Below are 19,164 nucleotides of genomic sequence, written 5' to 3'. Positions count from 1 at the left end.
GAACTATTTCAATAATAAAAAAATAAGTCTAGATTTAAGTTTGTTAAATGATTAGTTATGTGGGTAGTAAGAGTCAAGGAGATATTGTCACATCCCTAGGATACAGGCCTATGTATTATTTAAAAATTCATTGTTGAGGTTTGTTTTCCCGGCCCTTTGGGTGTTTTTTTTTTTTCTCTTTCTCTCTCTCTCTCTCTCTCTCTCTCTCTCTCTCTCTCTCTCTCTCTCTCTCTCTCTCTCTCTCTCTCTCTCTCTCTCTCTCTCTCTCTCTCTCTCTCTCTCTCTCTCAATTCAAATTAGCTTTATTGGCATGACTGTGTAGCATCACAATGTTGCCAAAGCAATACATATATTATACAGATAAATAAAATCATGAGGAAACACATATGTCCATATTATACATGTAGGTAAAAAAAAATGAATCATTAAAAAATAAATAAATGATTAAATGAATACAGAGAGCAGTTATAAATGGAAAGGGGATAAGCCTTTGTCCCTCATTTGATGGCAGGAGGACACATACTGCGCTGCCAGGTGGATACACTTTTCCTTTTCTCCCAGAATATAACAGAGTTTGTCTAAGTTGCTTTTATGGTTAAATTCAGGTGAAACTAGAGCTATTTGTTTCTCTCCGATCCGGCTTCCGGTTTCCGTTGGTTTGAGTGGATGTGGATGGAGAGCTAGCGTCTTGCTTTGTTTGTGGTACACAGTTGTGGTGAGATTTTTTCCTTCTTTCACACGTATGAAAGGCAGGTAAGACATCATTTATTGTTTTTTTCTTTTCTGATTACGGTGGAGAAGTGTGTTGGTAGTATTGTTTGAAAGTTTGCGGGTAATGGCGTCCGGTGTGACGCCGCCGTTGTCCATTGGACATGGGGTTAGGTTTATCACGGATCCTGGGGTCACGATGGAAGAGGCTTTGCTTGCGGTAGGCGAACAGGTTGGCCATGACAATATATCTTATGCATCTCGGATGAATAAAGCTACTGTTGTTTTTTTGAAAGAGGAACGGTTGGTTTATACTTTGATTGAAAGTGGAGTTTTGTCGATGATATATTTGTTCAAGTTTCGCCATTATCTGTTCCCTCAACAAGAGTAGTTATTTCAGGTGTTCCACCTTTTATTCCTAATGAATTGATTGAACAGGAATTGCGTAGGTTTGGAAAATTTGAAAGCGGTTTTAAGACGGTGACTCTCGGTTGTAAAGATGCCCGTTTAAAACATATTATCTCGCTTAGGAGGCAAGTGTTTATGTTTTTAGATGCTCCGACACAGTCTTTGGATGTTTAGTTTAAGATAAAGCATGGAGGAGGATACTACACTGTGTATGCTAGTTCAGGTAGTATGAAATGTTTTGAATGCGGGGATGTGGGACATAAGCGTCTTAATTGCCCTCATAGACAACAAGTGGAACGTGCAGAGAGACCTATTGAACAACCTGATGAAGTTGATGGTCAAAGAGCTATAGCTTCCAGCAGCAATTCTGTTTCTCAGTGTGAACGAATGTTAAGTATGGTTCATGAGGTGGTAGAGACTAATAGTGAAAATGAGAAAGCTGATGGGCTTTTAGAGCATCCAGTTCTCGTTGATAAAGCTGGAGGGAGTTCAAAGGATGTTGAAAATACAGGAGAAACATTAAATGCAAGTAGGGACATGGGTAAAAGTATGCCTGTTTTGCAGGATGTTGTTGTAGAAGATAACCAGAAGGATGTAGAAAGTGTGTCAATTGAGAAAAATCAAGTAGAAAGTGATGCTGAAGAAATGGAACAGGACGAGTCAGATGGAGAAAGTTTTGATGGGGTAAACAGGTCGAGAGATCTGTACTCTTTGGAGGAAATTAATAATTTTCTCGATGAAACTTTTGGACAGTCTATTAAGGTTGAGGATTTTTTTGCTGAGACAGAAAAATGTATTAGGTCAGTTGCAATTTTGCAAAAGATGGCCGGTTTTGATTTGTTGGATGAAAGGAAGAGGTACCGTTTGAGGAAACATGTCACTGCATTAAAAAAGGTCTCCAAGGCAAGTAAAACTAGAAAATGTAAGAAAGGTTTAGGAAAAAATATGTGATGTCTGTCTTGATCATGTTGCACAGTTTGCATCTCTTATTTTTCTATCTGTCCTTTTTTCTCTTTTTCTCTATGGGGAGTTTAAGAGTAGGATCTTTAAACATAAATGGTGGAAGGGACAGGCAGAAGAGAGAATTGGTGAAGGAGATAGTCCATATGAACAAACTTGATGTTATTTTTCTCCAGGAAACACATAGCACTATAAAGGATGAAGTTGAGTGGGGTTTATTTTGGGGGGGGTCAACTTTTTTAAAGTCATGGGAGTAATGTTAGTGGAGGGGTAGCTGTGCTTTTCTCTAATAGTTTAAAAATGAAGATTTTAAATTCTTGTGAGTTAGTTAAAGGTCGAGGTTTAATGGTTAAAGTTGATATAGAGGGTTCAATTTATTGTTTTATTAATATTTATGCACCTAATATTGGGACTGAAAGAATTGATTTTTTTAATAATATAAAGGAAAGCCTTGAACAAAGTGTTTGTGATTATTTTATTTTAGGTGGAGACTGGAATTGTACTGTTGATTTCAATATTGATAGGATTAGCGAAGAGCCTCATTTACAATCCAGTAAAACCTAAAAAGTTATTACTTCATTTTGGTTTAATAGATGCATGGAGAATTAAATTTCCAAATGTAAAACAATATACATGGGTGAAGGTTGTGGATGGAAGAGTGAGTGCAGCCAGATTAGATAGATCTAAGCCCTTGTGACAAATAAAATCTAAGTTAATTGATAGCTCTATTAGACCAGTTGGTTTCTCTGATCATCATCTTATTATTGTGACTTTTCTCTTAAAGCAAGAATTTAATAGATCTCAGTGGCATTTTAATAACAAACTACTGCAAGATTATGTTTTTTGTGAGAACTTTAAGATTTTTTGGGATAAGTGGAAAGTTAAAAAAAGTTCATTTGAGTCTTTAAATCAGTGGTGGGAAATTGTGAAGGCTCAAATTAGAATTTTTTGTCAACAATATACCTCTTTTTCTTCTGTTATGTTAAAACAGGCTATAGAGGAGGTTGAGCGGGCCATAAGACGCATTGAAAATAACTTTTTAAATGGAGAAGAGACTAAGAGATTATTATGGAAATAATAATGAATTGCATGCAAAAAAGTTGGAGTTGAGGACCTTGTTGCAAGAAAAAGTGAAAGGTGCACTTGTGAGGTCACGATATATTCAATTAAAAGATATGGATGCCTCAAGTACTTTCTTTTTCAACTTGGAGAAGACTTCTGTGAAGGATCAGCGCATGTCATGTCTAAAATGTTCAGATGGTCATGTAACAACAGATGGAGCGGAAATGAGGAGATGCGCTATGGACTTCTATACAAAGTTGTATGACAAGGAACAATGTGATGAGCAGTATGTTCAGGATATCTTAGAAGGTCTTCCTCAGCTTTGTGAAACGGAACAAGCTGAACTGGATAAGGAAATAAGTTTGGAAGAACTTACTATTGCTGTTAATCAATTGGCATCTGGACGTGCACCTGGAATAGATGGACTCACTATTGACTTTTATAAGCATTTCTGGGCGGTTATTGGACCTGATTTGCATGAGGTTTTAATGAGCTCGTATGATGACAATGTACTCCCAGCCTCCTGTAGAAGAGCTGTTCTAACATTACTTCCTAAAAAGGGAGATTTAATGGAACTTAAGAACTGGAGACCTGTTGCTCTTTTGTGTACTGATTATAAAGTTCTCTCTAGAGCCTTGTCTAATAGGTTAAAGCCTTATATAGGCTTACTTGTACATATGGATCAGACCTATTGCATTCCAGATCGTACTATAATGGATAATTTGTTTTTAATGAGAGATGTGATGGATGTGTGTAATGTGTATAACCAACGTGTTGGAATTTTATCCCTAGATCAAGAGAAAGCCTTCGACAGAATAGATCATGAATTTTTGTTTTCTGTGTTCAAAGCTTTTGGGTTTGGAGAAAAGTTTATTGCATGGGTGAGTCTTCTTTATAGTAATGCTTCTTGTATGATCAAGGTGGGAGGGGGCCTTAGTCGACCAATACTAGTAAAAAGGGGAATAAGGCAAGGCTGCCCTATTTCTGGACAGCTTTATTCACTATCTGTTGAACCTCTTTTGTGTTTTTTAAGAAAGCATTTGACTGGTTTTTGTTTACGAGGCTGTATAACTGATTCTCATTTAGTTGTATCGGCTTATGCAGATGATCTTAATATTTTTGTGAAAAATGAAGAAGATATACATATAATTATAAAGGCTTTGAAGTGTTATGAGAAGGCTTCTTCATCAAAGGTTAATTGGGATAAAAGTGAGGCTTTAAAAGTGGGGCAGTGGAGAGAGGAAAATATACCTTGTCTACCTGGTGGTTTGAAGTGGGGAAGTAATGGTATAAAGATTTTGGGTGTTTTCCTTGGCACACAACAATTCCAAGAAAAGAATTGGGAAGGGGTAAAGGAGAAGGTATGTGCAAAAATTTCTAAATGGAGATGGTTGCTTCCTCAGATGTCGTATAGAGGACGTGTCTTAGTAATCAATAATTTGGTTGCTTCTATGCTTTGGCATAAAGCTATGGTTTTAAATCCACCAAAGGCACTGATTACAAGTGTGCAGAAGATAATTCTGGACTTTTTTTTTGGTCAGGGTATCATTGGATTAGAGCTGCTGCCCTATATCTCCCACTTTGTGTGGGAGGTCAGAGACTTGTTAATTTATCTTCCCGGATAGGGGCCTTTAGACTAAAAACTGCACAAAGATTTTTGTATGGAAATGGATTGAGATGGCATGAAACTGCAAAATTGCTTTTACAGAAGGTAGGGAGGTTGGGTTATAGTAAGCAATTTTTTTTGCTGAAACTTGAAGAGGCACAAGTCACAGGTTTAACATCTTTTTATGATTCAGTTTTGCAGGCGTGGCAAATTTTGAAAGTATCCAGAGATCCCAGTGTTTTACCTGGTATGTGGATCTTTGAAGAGCCACTTTTTTATAATGACTTCCTACAGATACATTCTTTAAACTCTGCTAGTTTGCGTTCAGCATTGAGAGAGGCTGGTTGTACAAAGTTAGGCCATCTTTTAAAAGCTATGCTCATCTCTTGTTGAATTACGGCAATTGGCAAATATAAGATCTGAAAGATTGATGAAAAGGATTGTGGCAGAAGTTTGTGAATCATTGCCACAGTCATTAAGAGAGTTTGTTAAAGATCATGATATGGTTAATCAGTGGGAGGATGGGGGTGAATATATTTTCCCATATCTTGATATCTGTCTAACTGTGAGTGAACGATTTGGGTTAGAAGATGGTTTTCTTTCTTTTACAAATTTAAATCTGGGTTATTTTGAAGAGTTGGGTAAGAAGGAGGCTTATATACTGTGTGTGAAAGTGCTCCATGGCAGAGCTTTTGAAGGAATGAAAACATCAAAGTGGTTTGATTTTTTTGGTCCTGATCAGCAAGTGAAAAGTTGTTGGCGATCTTTGTATAAGATGCCTATTGATAAACGGACAGGAGATCTTCAATGGAGAATAGTCAATAGCTACCAATAAACATGTAGCCCATTTAGATTCTACTCAAGGAGTGGAATGTCCGTTTTGTATACAAAATTAAACTTTGGTGCATTTGTTTTGTGGTTGTGGTAGATTGGGGGGGTTATTTAATTTGTTAAACAGTGGTTTGAATTTGGGGGAATGTTTTTCTTTTCCTTTATTTATTTTTGGACCAAGGTATTCTGTTAAGAAAAAACAAAAACATATTTTGATGAATTTTGTTTTTGGAGTAGCTAAACTTTCTATATGGCTTTCCAGAAGAAATCTAATTCAGAACAAAGGGTCAAAAGACGTTTATGAGGTTTTCTGGGGATTGTTAGAAGCTCGACTCAGAATTGAGTATGTTTATTATAAATTAATCAACAATTTACAGACTTTGGTGACCCATACTCGGAATTTGTGCTCTGCATTTAACCCATCCAACGTGCACACACACACAGCAGTGAACACACACACCCGGAGCAGTGGGCAGCCATTTATGCTGCCCACTGCGGGGAGCAGTTGGGGGTTCGGTGCCTTGCTCAAGGGCACCTCAGTCGTGGTATTGAGGGTGGAGAGAGCGCTTGACATTCACTCCCCCCACCTACAATTCCTGCCGGTCCGAGACTCGTACTCGCAACCTTTGGATTACGAGTCTGACTCTCTAACCATTAGGCCACAACTTCCCTTATAAGAATCGTCTTGTAAGCAGCGGAATAGTGGTAAGTGGAGACTTTATTACTGTTTTGCCGCTGGTTGCTCCAACTATTAAAGTAACCGTTTCAAATGTGCCGCCTTTCATCCAGAGTCATGAAATAGAACGAGAGCTTTTGCGTTATTGTAAGTTAGCTAGCAATTAAAACCATTCCTCTTGGATGTAGAAATGAAGTTCTGAAATACGTAATGTCATTTAGAAGGCAGGTTTTTATGTTCCTAAACGAACAAGAGTTAGATGTGTCATTTAAAGTTTGGCATGAAGGACGAGCGTACATGGTTTATGCAAATACTGGGAACATGAAATGTTTTGAGTGTGGAGATGTGGGGCATAAGCGTTTAGCATGCCCACATAAAGTTCAAGTTCAAGCTGCGGTAGAAGCCGCTAGACACACTGAAAACGTGCAGTCTGATGTGGAAGAGAATGAACCTCAGGGAGTTAAGGAAGTTGTAGAGGGAAATGAGCCTCAGGGAGTTGAGGAAGTTGTAGAGGAAAACGAGACCCAGGGAGCTGAGGAAGTTGTTGAATTAAATGAAGAAAATGACAACCGAATTGAGGAAAGTGTGATTGTGAATAATGAGATAACAGGAGTGGTTGTAAACAATGTAAGGAGTGAGGATATGGATCATGTGGCAAGTAGTGGAGAAAATTATGTGGGAATTAGTCAAAGTGAGAATACTGGTGAGGCAGAAATGAGAGACGAAGATACATTTTCTGAGTTTTCGGACATCGGGTCACAAGTGATAGAAGACATGTACTCTTTAGAGGAAATTAGTGATTTTCTTGATACAACATTTGGTAAAGTTGTAGAGGTAGAACATTTTTTTCCAGATGTGGACAAATTTGTAATATCAGTGTTGCGGCTGCAAAAAACAGTGAGCTACGAAGTTTTGGATAAAAAGAAAATATTCTGGCTGAAAAAGATGATAACGAAATTGAGGAGGAAAAAAGTGAATGTTTCAAAAAAGTTGAAATGAACAAATCACAAGTGGTGTTCTTTTGCTTTTTCTTCTCAGTTTCTGTCTATTTCTTATTTCTCTATATGGATGTGTGGAGAGTGGGATCATTAAATATTAATGGAGGTAGGGACAAGAATAAATTAGCACAGATTTCAGAGTTTTTAGGTTTAGAAAAGGTTAATGTTTGTTTTTTACAAGAAACGCATACAGACACTGATAATGAAGTTGAATGGGGATTATGGTGGAAAGGAAATTTGGCCTTGATTCATGACACAAGAAATAGTGCTGGGGTAGCTATTTTATTTTCTGAAAGTGTGAATATTTTAAAGGTAGAAGAAATTGTTAAAGGAAGATTACTATTAACACAAATTGAGTATAAAGGAATAGAATCTGTATTTGTTAATGTTTATGCTCCTAATAATGGTCTAGAAAGGCTTTTTTTTTTATGGAATTACGAAATGTGATTGAGAAATATGATGATAATGTTTGTCTTATACTTGGAGGTGATTGGAATTGTACAATAGATTTTGTTGTGGATAGAAATGGAGAAGAGCCCCATAATAAGTCAAGTGATGCATTAAAAATGTATCAATGAATTCCAGTTAACATATGTATGGAGAATGAGGAATGAAGGAGTAAAGCAGTATACATGGCTAAGAGTGGTTGATAATAGAATTAGTGGAGCAAGATTGGATAGGTTTTATTTAAAAAAGACATGGAACAATAAGGTGATGAATACTTTTATTAGACCTAATGGTTTTTCAGACCATCACATGGTTATATTAGATATTAATCTGAAGAAGACAACCAGATCTAATTATTATTGGATTTTTAGCATTAAGTTATTACAGGATGTCTTTTTTTGTGAAAAATGTCAAATATTCTGGGATATTTGGAAATTGAAGAAAAATTCATTTGAAAACCTAAGCCAATGGTGGGATGTGGGCAAGACAAATATAAAAATGTTTTGTCAAAACTATGCTTTCCACTCATCAACTATTTTGAAAGCAACAGTGAAAGCTTTACAAAGTGATATTGAGTTCATTGAGAGACAAGTTGTAAATAACGAAGAAGCTGTAAACTGTAATGGGTTAAATAAGAAAGGAGCATTGATAAGATCAAGATACTCTTCCATAAAAGAAATGGATGCTCCAAGTACTTTCTTTTTTAACCTTGAAAGAAAAAATGTCCAACAAAAGATGATGTGCCATCTTCGTCGTTCGGATGGATCCGTTACATCAGATCCCACAGAGATGAGGAGACTGGCAGGAGACTTTTATAGACAATTATATACAGCTGAGAATTGTGACATTGACTGTACTGAAGACTTGCTTAAAGAGTTACCTCAGCTTGGAGAGAAACAAAAGCAAGCATTGGACGATTTAATCACATTTCAGGAGTTCACAGAGGCTATGCGGCAACTATCTAAAGGAAGATCGCCTGGAATTGATGGATTACCGGTGGAATTTTATCAACAATTCTGGGACCTAATAGGTCCAGATTTATATGAAGTAATTTTAGAATGCATCAAAAATAATTCACTGCCAGTAAGTTGTCGTCGAGCAGTTTTGTCATTGCTTCCAAAAAAAGGAGACATCGGACTGCTAAAAAACTGGAGACCAGTATCTCTGTTGTGCCTGGACTATAAGATTTTTTCTAAGGTTTTAGCAAATAGACTCAAGCAATGTCTGGATTTGTTGATAAAAAATGATCAAACATATTGTATTCCTAAGGGTTCTATTATAGATAGCCTTTTCTTAGTGAGAGATATAATTGATTTTAATCAGAATAATAAGAACGATATAGGAGTGCTGTCATTAGACCAAGAAAAGGCGTTTGATCGTGTTGATCATGATTATTTATTTAAAGTGTTAAAGAGTTATGGTTTTGGTGATGTTTTTATTTCTTATATTCAGTTGTTGTAGTCTAATGTGTATGTGATGGTGAAAGTAGGGGGTGGTTTAAGTGCTCCAACACCGGTGACAAGAGGCATAAGGCAAGGTTGTCCAATTTCTGGACAATTATATAGCCTAATTATTGAAACCTTATTATGTAGGTTGAGGAGGAATTTAAATGGGTCTTCAATCCCTCATGTTAATGGTCATTCTAATGTGGTTTTATCAGCTTATGCAGATGACATTACAGTTTGTATTACAGGACAGGAAGACATTGAAATTTTAACAAAAACTATTGAATTATATGAAAAAGCCTCCTCTGCTAAGGTTAATTGGACAAAAGTGAAGGATTTATGATAGGTAAGTTGGAAAATTTTCCAAAACTTCCAGGAGGGTTCCAATGGAGGAAAGACGGACTAAAGATTTTAGGTGTTTTTTTTTGGAAATTAACAATTTCAAAAGAAAAACTGGGAGGGTTTGATAGAAAAGGTGTCTGTCCGATTGTCGAAGTGGCGATGGCTATTACCACAATTGTCATATCGAGGAAGGGTTTTGGTAGTAAACAATCTGGCTGCTTCTGTTCTGTGGCATAGGACTGTAGTCATGGAGCCACCAGAGGAGCTGATCTCCAATATACAAAGGACAATAGTGAACTTTTTCTGGGATGGACAACATTGGTTGCGTGCTGCAGTATTATACCTACCAGTACAAGAGGGTGGCCAAGGACTGGTGGATGTGAGAAACAGAATCCGTGGCTTCAGGCTACAAGCTGCACAGAGATTCCTGTATGATAAAGATGTGCTTTGGGGGAAAACTGCAAGTGCGATCATGAGGACAGTTGGTGGCTTTGGACTTGATAAACAACTGTTTTTAATTAAGCTTGAAGAGATGAACCTGTCTGAGCTCACTGTTTTTTATAGAGCTGTGCTGCAAACATGGAGAACTGTGGTAAAAGCAGAACGGAGTATGGACAATCTGGACCTTTGGGCACCAGAGGAGCCACTTTTTTTTAATCCACTGATTCAAACTAGATTGCTGTCTTCTGTGACGATACGGCAATGTTTATTAAGGAATGGAATCGTAAAGTTGGATCATTTATTGAATGAAGATGGATGGAAATCAAGTGATGAACTTCAAGAAGCAACGGGCTTGAGATGTTCACGTCTAGTGTCTAAGCTAAAGGAAGAAATATACAACGTACTACCAGGTGGATACAGAACATTTATTGCACAAAGACATGAGAACACCCAGGAAATGGGGGATAATGTGCAGTTTCCAGAACTGGTAATTTCTCCAGCAATAAAAGAGGATGAAGAAGAAGTGGTGGATGCCATTTTATCCATCAAGAATCCTCAGTTTTATTCTTTTAAAAGCACGTCAAAGAAAGAACTGTATAACATCACAGTAAAGACAATCCATCAAGACTCTTTGAGAAAACAAAAAATTTCCAAGTGGCCAGATTTGTTGAGCCCAGACTTCCTGATAAGAGACAGGTGGAGAGCCCTATATAAATCCCCTGTAGAGAAACGTTCGGGGGATCTGCAGTGGAGGATTATTTATGGGGCGATAGCAACAGACGGACATGTGGCACACCTTAATGCAGCTGTAAAGGGGGAATGTAGATTCTGTGGGGAAAAAGAGGATTTAGAGCATTTGTTTTTGAAGTGTGAGAGATTAAAAGGTGTTTTTAAATTGCTTGGGAGCTGGTTTAGGAAATTTGATGAGAATTTTTCAGAGAAGGTGTTTATTGGAGGGATAAAATATACATTTCCAAAAAGGAAAAAAAAATTTGCTTATTAAATTACCTGATTGGAACGGCTAAACTGGCAGTGTGGAAAACACGAAAAAACAAAGGTTTACAATTGGCAACTATAGATCCTGAAGAAATGTGCAAGCGGCTTATAGCAGGGAGGCTTAAGATTGAATTTGCGTATTATAGGTTGACAAATAATTTATTTGTTTTTTGTGATATATGGTGTGTTAACGAAGTGTTATGTATGTTAGATAAGGATCAGTTTGTTTTAAATTTTTGAAAAATTTGAAAGGAAGGTTTTAAAGGAGGTTTTATAATAGTAAGAATGCAAATGTAGTAGTGGTTATACTGTTCATAATTGTGAAGTAAAAATTTATAAATAAAAGTATTGTTAAACCTCTCTCTCTCTCACTATCTGTGTGTGCTCTCTCTCTCTCTCTCTCTCTCTCTCATCAGAGAGTGTGCTGCTGCAGCAAAAGAGCAGAGTGAAGACTTGAGGAGGTTCACTTCTCTGCTCCAGACTTGTTTGTGTTGGGTTCTGTGAGTGTGTTCACCGCTTTCTGCGAGAATAAAGTTATTCTGTTGCTCTTTTAAGACAAGTGTGTTTATTAGAAATCATTACACGTCTAAAATCGAGTCCCACAGAATCGCTACATTTTAAAGCGCTTCAAACCCAAGAACTGAACCCTGAAAACCGTCCCATCATTCAGCTGGTTCTGAGACTCACAAACCAGTCTCAGACCAGCACTGCTTCTCACCCAAACATCAGAATCAATCAATTAATCTAATATACATGGAGCATCGGGATCAAAAGCACAAAGTAAATCTATCAAACTACAAAATCAAATTATGAGTCCACAAAGCAGAGGCAGATCCTGAACAAGTAATATTGTATTTTTGCAGTCATGCCAATCAAGCAATTTTGAATTTGAAGATGATTTGAAAATGATAATTGTGTTGACATCAGAACCCAACAGTTATACCCATTCTCTCAAGAAAGAAACTCGTAATCTTGAGCACAAATTGAGAAAAAAAAAACTAACTTGGAAGTTTTTACAATTGCATGGAAACAGTTTGTCCTGCTATAGACATGCTGTAAAAGCTGCCAGGACCGAGCATATCCACAAACTCATAAATAAAATATCCAAAACAATCCAAGGATTTTATTTAGCACAGTGGATTAACAGTCTGTATAGAAATATAAGGAAGTACTAGATGATTCATAGACTGTGCTTGTATGCAAAACAAAGACACTGATGAAAAATAAATGCTTGTGTGTCCATTGACCATTTGCCTGTGTTTCAGTCGTCACAGGTTTCTGGCATATCGCTCCTTTGTGAGCTGGAGCTGGGTTTCCTGGCCGTCGGGTGCGGGCCGTGATCCCAGCTGGTGTGGTGATGAGGATCTCTGAGTTACATTCAACATATGATTAAAGCCCAACAGCAGCACTTACAGTGAGCAGAGTTCAGCTACAAACTCACTGATATTATTTGATCAATTATTTCAAAGCAACTTGTGAGTATCACAGGGTATGTTGATAATTGTGGTTTATTGGGTATTTCACATGAATGTGTCTGTTGTGGTAATGCTAACATACACTCTTCACCTCTGTTGCCACGATTAAAAATAAAATAAGTTGTCCTAGTCATCAAAAATAAATAAATTAAATAACAGATTTTTACACGAATGACTGAAAGGAAGCACAAATTATCCACCTGAAATGGACACATTGCTAAAGTTTTTCTTCCAAGATTGACCGAATCACCCTCCATTAGGCCTGATTCAGAAATCTCTATAACAGAGGAGACATTAAAATATACTTACTATTCCCGTCTCTGCACTCAGATTACAGTTTGTCTTCTATAGCAGCTGATCAGAAAAACAAATGTTAATATTCCACACACACAAGCAAATGATTGATTTGTTTATTTTTAAGGAGGACAGTACGCTGAGAACAATGGTTTCGGTAATATAGTTAAAAACCTTCCGATACTGTATGCTCTCTTACAAGAAACCCTTTTCACAATTTGATCGTTCTTATCTGTAGTGATAAATATATATTAGAAAATAAAGGCAATAAGATTGCCAAGCTTGATAAATATAAATCCCTATCAATGAACACTACCACAGTTGGGTGATCAGCTCAAGACAAAGTAACCGTATGTTTATAATCATGGCTTTTCAAAGATTAACCTCATTACAATGAAACCAAATTCAGAAAATCAGAAATAAATACACAACTTAATTTTGCAAATAAAAGAATGGTAACATGTTAGAATGACTTTTTTTCTCTCTCAAAGCGTCAAAAACACGACTGGCACAGACACATAACGTTAATTAAATGGAAACCTTATCTGAAAAGAGATTTATGTCCCTCCGATGAAAGAAGATTCACCAAAGATGTTCACAATCAACAAAAAAACCCCACCAAAGTAATACATATAAATTGTGTGGTTTCCTCCAAGTGATCTAAAGATACACGGACAGTTTAAATTTAGACTTAGATTCACATTAAGGGACATTGGCACATTTGATTTACGAAGCTGGCAGTGTGAGCTCATTGTCACACAAACCAATCAGAGCCGTTCAATGGCTCTGGAGTCAATCAGGTTTAGTCTGTGTTGTTTGAACTTAAGTAAACTCCATTTATTTATTTATTAAAAGCACTTCAGATGTGTTATAATCCTTGTAGGAATTTCAGTAGTAGCTTATTACAATTAATGCATCATGTAAATGGACAACAGCCTGATCAACCAGAGTATAATGTTTGAAAACCTGAACACATTAAGCGTTGCGGTTTTTAAAAAAATGTATTTTGTAAACATTGAAGCTACACCCAAAAAAAATTTTTAAAAAGGTCACATGCACAAAATGCATTTTAGTGTTCACATGGTTCAATATTTTTTATTAGTCGTTTTAGATCAACTCCAAAACCCACTTCAGTTTCTACATTAAGCCCATTTAATGCAGTGCCTGTTAAAACACTTCCGTTTAATTGTATGTTTTAAGTTACACAAAAGCAGTCAGAAATCTTAAAATGACTAACCTAAGTTACATTACCAACTACATGTAATTGACTACAATTTGTAGTAAATCTACCAGCTCGGATTAGGATGGTGTCTATTGGCAATGTAGAAGTGCAAATATAATATTTTACATATTTAGAGACAGATGAGTGGATTAATTTGCCGCACCAGATGCGAAATAAGGACACACATTCTACAATAAATTGCTTGAACAAACTTTAATGAATTCTTAAGCTTAAAACACTTCAACAGGGGGGAACGAGACTGGTTGAATTTGTCAAAATGCCTCAGTAATCAAAATCACATAAGCAGACAAGGACACAAACCTTGTGCGGACTCGTTAAAACCAACCTTAACTTTACAGTGACACCTACAAGTCTGACAAGCCACAATCCCAGTGAGATGATACAAGCATTAGATACAGTTTCACTTTTAAGAAGCAAAAGGGATGATTTTTTCTAAAAGCAAATAGTTGAACCGGTGACATGTCCTCCGTCCTCAGCATGTTGCCTTCATTCAGAAGAAACATTACACTTCTGCACAAGTAACAAGACTATAGTGTCCACAATAAGTGCATTTATGTAAAAGCCACAAGCAGCTCAAATGTCATTCAAAACTGTGCAAATCAAACAGCTAACATTTCTATAAAACACCCAGCACTACAACCAAATAAAGCCTTTAGTGCACAACCTGGGAGGCAGTTTCATATTAAACAGATGCAGGAAACAAGCGGAGAATGAGGAATCTAGCAACACAGTTACAAATTGACATTAGCGATTACTTTACATTGCTGATGTTTTTTTTTTTTTTTTTTTAAACATTAAAGGGAATATTTTAGTCACATAAAGCCATCTTAATCTCAGTATTTTGTGAAGCAGCTTACGAAGGTAGGATGCAGTACAGGAGCACGACACTCAGAAGAGGAAAACTGAGAGCCAGGGATGGGTTCGTTGCGGTTGATGTCAGCTTTGTAAGACTAGTTTTGATAACCGATCTTGGCGTTATAAGGCCAGTAGTTGGGTTTCCTACAAAACCGGTAGTTTTGGTACCTGATGTTGGCTTTATGAGGCCAGTAGTTTTGGGAACCGCTACCTGTGACGTCACAATCCTGCCATAGATGGGCTGAACAGCCCTGAATGTGTTGGTCATTAGGGGAGAGTTGGTGGTCTGGTTGATGTAGACAGTCGTACTGAAGAGGTCAATCTATTTGGAGAAATCAAAATAATCTGAACCAGAGAGACACTTTGATCCTTTCCTCCAAATGGAGAGTGAGAAAAAAAAAAAAAAAAAAAAAGACACTTGGGAACCATTTACATCAGTTCTCATTTCCAAGATTGTGTTCAAATGGCTTACAATCAGCATACATCTATTAATTGTGAGTTGCAAAAAAAACTTGGTTAAAACATGTCTAGCTGTATTTCAAGCAATATTCACTTGGTTAAATATCAAAAACCTGGTTATTGTGCACTTAAATCAGTTTTATTGAAATCTTATGCAGGACTGATGCGTCACATTAGGTTTTAGCTCATTAAAACGAATGCAATTCATGTGCAACCCAGACACAGAAATCTTGAATTTAGGCCTAAATATTTGTGTATAGAGTCTAGACTTACCAAATCTTGGCTGACTTTAACGGAGTCTTTAAAGATGGTCCAAATCACACCTTCGTCACAACTTGGTGTAGTCAAAGAGCCAAGATAACGGTAATACTTAGTCCTGTCCACTCCAGGAAGCAGATCATCCATGGTGAGCTTGTCAGAAACGTGCGTTTTATCACCTGAAATAAATTAAAACGTTAACTTCTGTACATTACCAGCATACAGAACCACTTCTTTACTAATACTGTAGGAAAGGGTCCAAACCTGCACTCGCAATTTGTGCTAGATATGACGTTAAGGTCTTCCAGCTCTCTGGTTTCCCGGTGTCATTAGAGGCCTGTGGGCGATTACAATTAAAATGATCAATTGAACAATTTCTCCAAATATCAGACGAAAAGGTGACATACCTCAATGAAGATCCCAAGAACTGACAATACTGGATCACTGCCGTTACCAGCCTCATTCAAGATATGCAACTGAGACACACAAAACCCTTTTAGAAGACCAGTATAAAACAAAAGCTTTCAGTTGTAGTTACATTGTTTTCAAACCTCCATGGGGTATCGTTTGCCATTTACACCATGTTCAGACCCAGGTGTGGCGCTGCCATTACCCCAGTGAAGATGAAACTGTGTGCTGTTAAACAAGCCTGGCAGATCACCTCCTTCCACATACATTTTCTGGTCACCAAGTGTAACTTTAACTGAAGAGCGAAACCACAACAGATTAAACATTCGGTTCCCAGTCAATAATTCTTACACAAAAGCTCAAACAGAAACATTACACTACTCACTTGTCCTGCCAGTGTTTTCAATCTCAGTTAAGGTTGCACGGTCATTGTAGCCAGTGAAGGTGAAAGCGGTCAGATCAGTATTAGCTTGCACATCGGCGGTTACAATGTCTATCGGAGACTGTTGAGTGCCATCACAGTCTTTCTCTGCAATTATGGGCCAAACGGCATCACCTGAGATGCAGGGGAAAAAAGACACCTTAAAATATCCCCACCTGGTAATTAGCATCAAATCATGTATAATCCCTGATTTTGAAACAGCTTAGAAGCGCGCATTTTATTTTTAAATATAATTTGCAAAGAAAAAAACAAAACACTTACTACATGAAGGCCTATGATAGCACCAAGCTAAGAAGCAGCACATGAAAAGGGAGAGTAATGTTTGAAATATCAATACACGATGCAACATTACTCACATAAATTACAAAGTAATCAAATGACAAACACTTACACACAGGTGTTGATGCACTGCACACCTCATGCAACAGACAAACAGCAAGGCAGGCTATGAAAGCATTCATCTGAAAAAAAATAAAAATAAAAACAGCAGCAAAAGTTATGTAAGCACTCTGCCCAGTAATGTGATTATCTAACAGATCTATTCAAAATATTTAAAAGTGCATAGTGCCTTCCAAGAATAAAATAATTAAATAACGCATTAAAAGCAGATGAAGTAATTTTTATACACATTTTTGTGATTCACTTCTCAGGTTTTAGTGCAAAGACAAACTGCTATCTTACCATTTTGGACAACTTAAACTCTTTCAGTCCTTAACTACTACGCTTAACTCTGTCTCTTATTTTATTTTTACTTTTAATTGCAAGCCAAACTTGGCTCCTGTATTAAATCTGCAAAACCCTGTTTAAAAACCGCTGTGTTTGAAGGCTTTATACTCAAAGGGTTTCAACGTCCTGAAATGTGCAAAGACATGATTAGCCAGGTATCAACATGAGCTCATTGAGGCAGGTGGCACCTAAAGTGTGTTAAGTGATTAGGCCAATTTGGTTCAGGTGTTTGATGAAAATTTAGGTTGACGGCAATCAAACTCCATCCCCAATCAGGTAGTTTGATGGCCAGTTCATAACCCAGGATCCATGTTCAGTTGGTTTCCTTATATTCATGTCAGATGTAACTTGAGCATTTTATTGAGGAAAGAAATGTTGTGGACAGTCAGTGTTGTCTACATTACCCAGTCATCATATCAGAGTAAAAGTAAAGATACCTTTAGTGATACTGACTCAAATAAAGTTAGAGTAGCTCATTAGAAAAAATACCAAAGAATTGAAGCAATATTAGACATTAAAGTAATATTAATATTAAAACTATTTAAGCATGAAAAGTTCTGCCATTTCAGGAGTGGTTACACATGAATTAAAAAGTTATTTGTTAAACTATTTTAAATGTATAAAATTATACACATGGAAATATAGATAGATGATGTTTTTAGAATTGTATTTATCCTAAAATAAAAGGTGCATTGTAAACTGATTGTGTAGTATATTTTACCAAATTTTAAGAAATTTAAGTTAATCCGGAAATATTAACCCATGTTCAAGGTAAATAATGAGCTGGTGCTCCTTTAAAAATGAACGAGCATAACTAGCATCAACTTATTTAATATACTGGGTTTAATGAATAACCCAAAATTCTAGATTGAAAATGACCCACGGTTAGGTTTGTTCATATTTTCTCATCAGTGGGTTGCAAAACAACCCAAATTTGGTTACCTTCAACCAAGCTACTTTGATATATGTATGATATGGTATTAGCAGTTGAGCGGAAATAACCTAAGATCATACAAAAGACAGGCGTTCTCACGTCAGAATAGATTTATTAGTCAAAAACGGAAGCCTGCAAAATGTTTGCAATCCAAGTTGTCTGTACACTGATTTGCAGTGGGGAAAAAATAATATTAAGGAGAAACAATTGCTTGCAGAAGCCATTCGTGCTGATGTTTCACTTCAGATCTATGACATCCTCTAAACTTTACCTTGCTCTGTATCATGCTCTCTCATTGGCTGTAGGTCCTCGCCGATGTCATTTCCAGTCAGCACATTTCTCACTGCAGGACTGTGAGTCACCGACAGGTCAAGATATTAGAACGCTAAATATCCCACAGGCATCAGCAACGCTTTGGGGCTTCACGTCTTTGATAATGCATGCTACACAACTGTCACTCAGGTGAACGAGCACAGATTTGCCTCAGATTTCAGACATTTGTCTGCGATTTCCACAAAAATATCTGCGATTGAAAATCAAGGCTAAAATCATGAGGTGCCGGACAGGCATTGCTCACCCTGAAGTTGCTCCAAACCTGTATCATGTTTTCCTTCTGCTGAACACAAAACAAGATATTTTGAAGAATGAGGGTAATCAACTAGTTTCCGCTCCCCATTAACTTCCACAGTACGAAAACACTATACTACTCTAACTACTGCTCCCTTTAACCCTACATCGCCCCTCGAGTAGGGTTTACATTTAAGGTCCTTGGGGTCAGCTAGACCCCAAACTTTTACAGAGCGATTGCATAAGGAAATATACATTTTTTATATGACAAACTATATATCATTTTTTTTATTTACTTCTCAACTATACACTTATGCTGCGTTTTTGTGGATATTTGATAGTTTTTAACCTATTTACGGCACAATTATTCAACTACGCCATAAATTGGCTCATGAAAAATGATTTTTTTATTAAAAAATCACTTAAATTATGACCTAAATTAAAAATAAATGGTTTCTAGATATTGGCCAATGTGTTAGGGATAGAATACTGCTATATGCAGGTTAGAATAAAAACTTTAGGAATTACAGTTAAAGAAAGAAAGTGCAATGACCACATATATCCAGCAGAGGTCCATAGGGAC

General features: G+C 36.9%; 2 protein-coding genes across 2 annotated transcripts in view; both read right to left on the bottom strand.

The window, feature by feature from the left end:
• The window catches only part of LOC131544177 (carbonic anhydrase 4-like), a 144,113-nt gene that overhangs the window by 83,862 nt on the left and 41,087 nt on the right, over positions 1 to 19,164 (bottom strand). The gene's annotated exons all lie outside the window — the stretch shown is intronic.
• LOC131544179 (carbonic anhydrase 4-like) lies at positions 14,471 to 17,216 on the bottom strand. The gene is made up of 9 exons (XM_058782241.1): positions 17,036 to 17,216; positions 16,746 to 16,815; positions 16,616 to 16,642; positions 16,298 to 16,468; positions 16,056 to 16,207; positions 15,912 to 15,980; positions 15,769 to 15,841; positions 15,520 to 15,683; positions 14,471 to 15,109 (listed from the first exon to the last, which is right to left on the bottom strand). The coding sequence occupies exons 1-9, from the start codon at positions 17,036 to 17,038 to the stop codon at positions 14,786 to 14,788; spliced, it is 1,053 nt and encodes a 350-aa protein (XP_058638224.1). The 5' UTR covers positions 17,039 to 17,216; the 3' UTR covers positions 14,471 to 14,785.

The sequence above is a fragment of the Onychostoma macrolepis genome, chromosome 07 (genome assembly GCF_012432095.1).
Source record: "Onychostoma macrolepis isolate SWU-2019 chromosome 07, ASM1243209v1, whole genome shotgun sequence".
Lineage (NCBI taxonomy): Eukaryota > Metazoa > Chordata > Actinopteri > Cypriniformes > Cyprinidae > Onychostoma > Onychostoma macrolepis.
The sequence above is the reverse complement of the archived record's forward strand: the minus strand, read 5'-3'. Positions and strand labels throughout refer to the sequence as shown.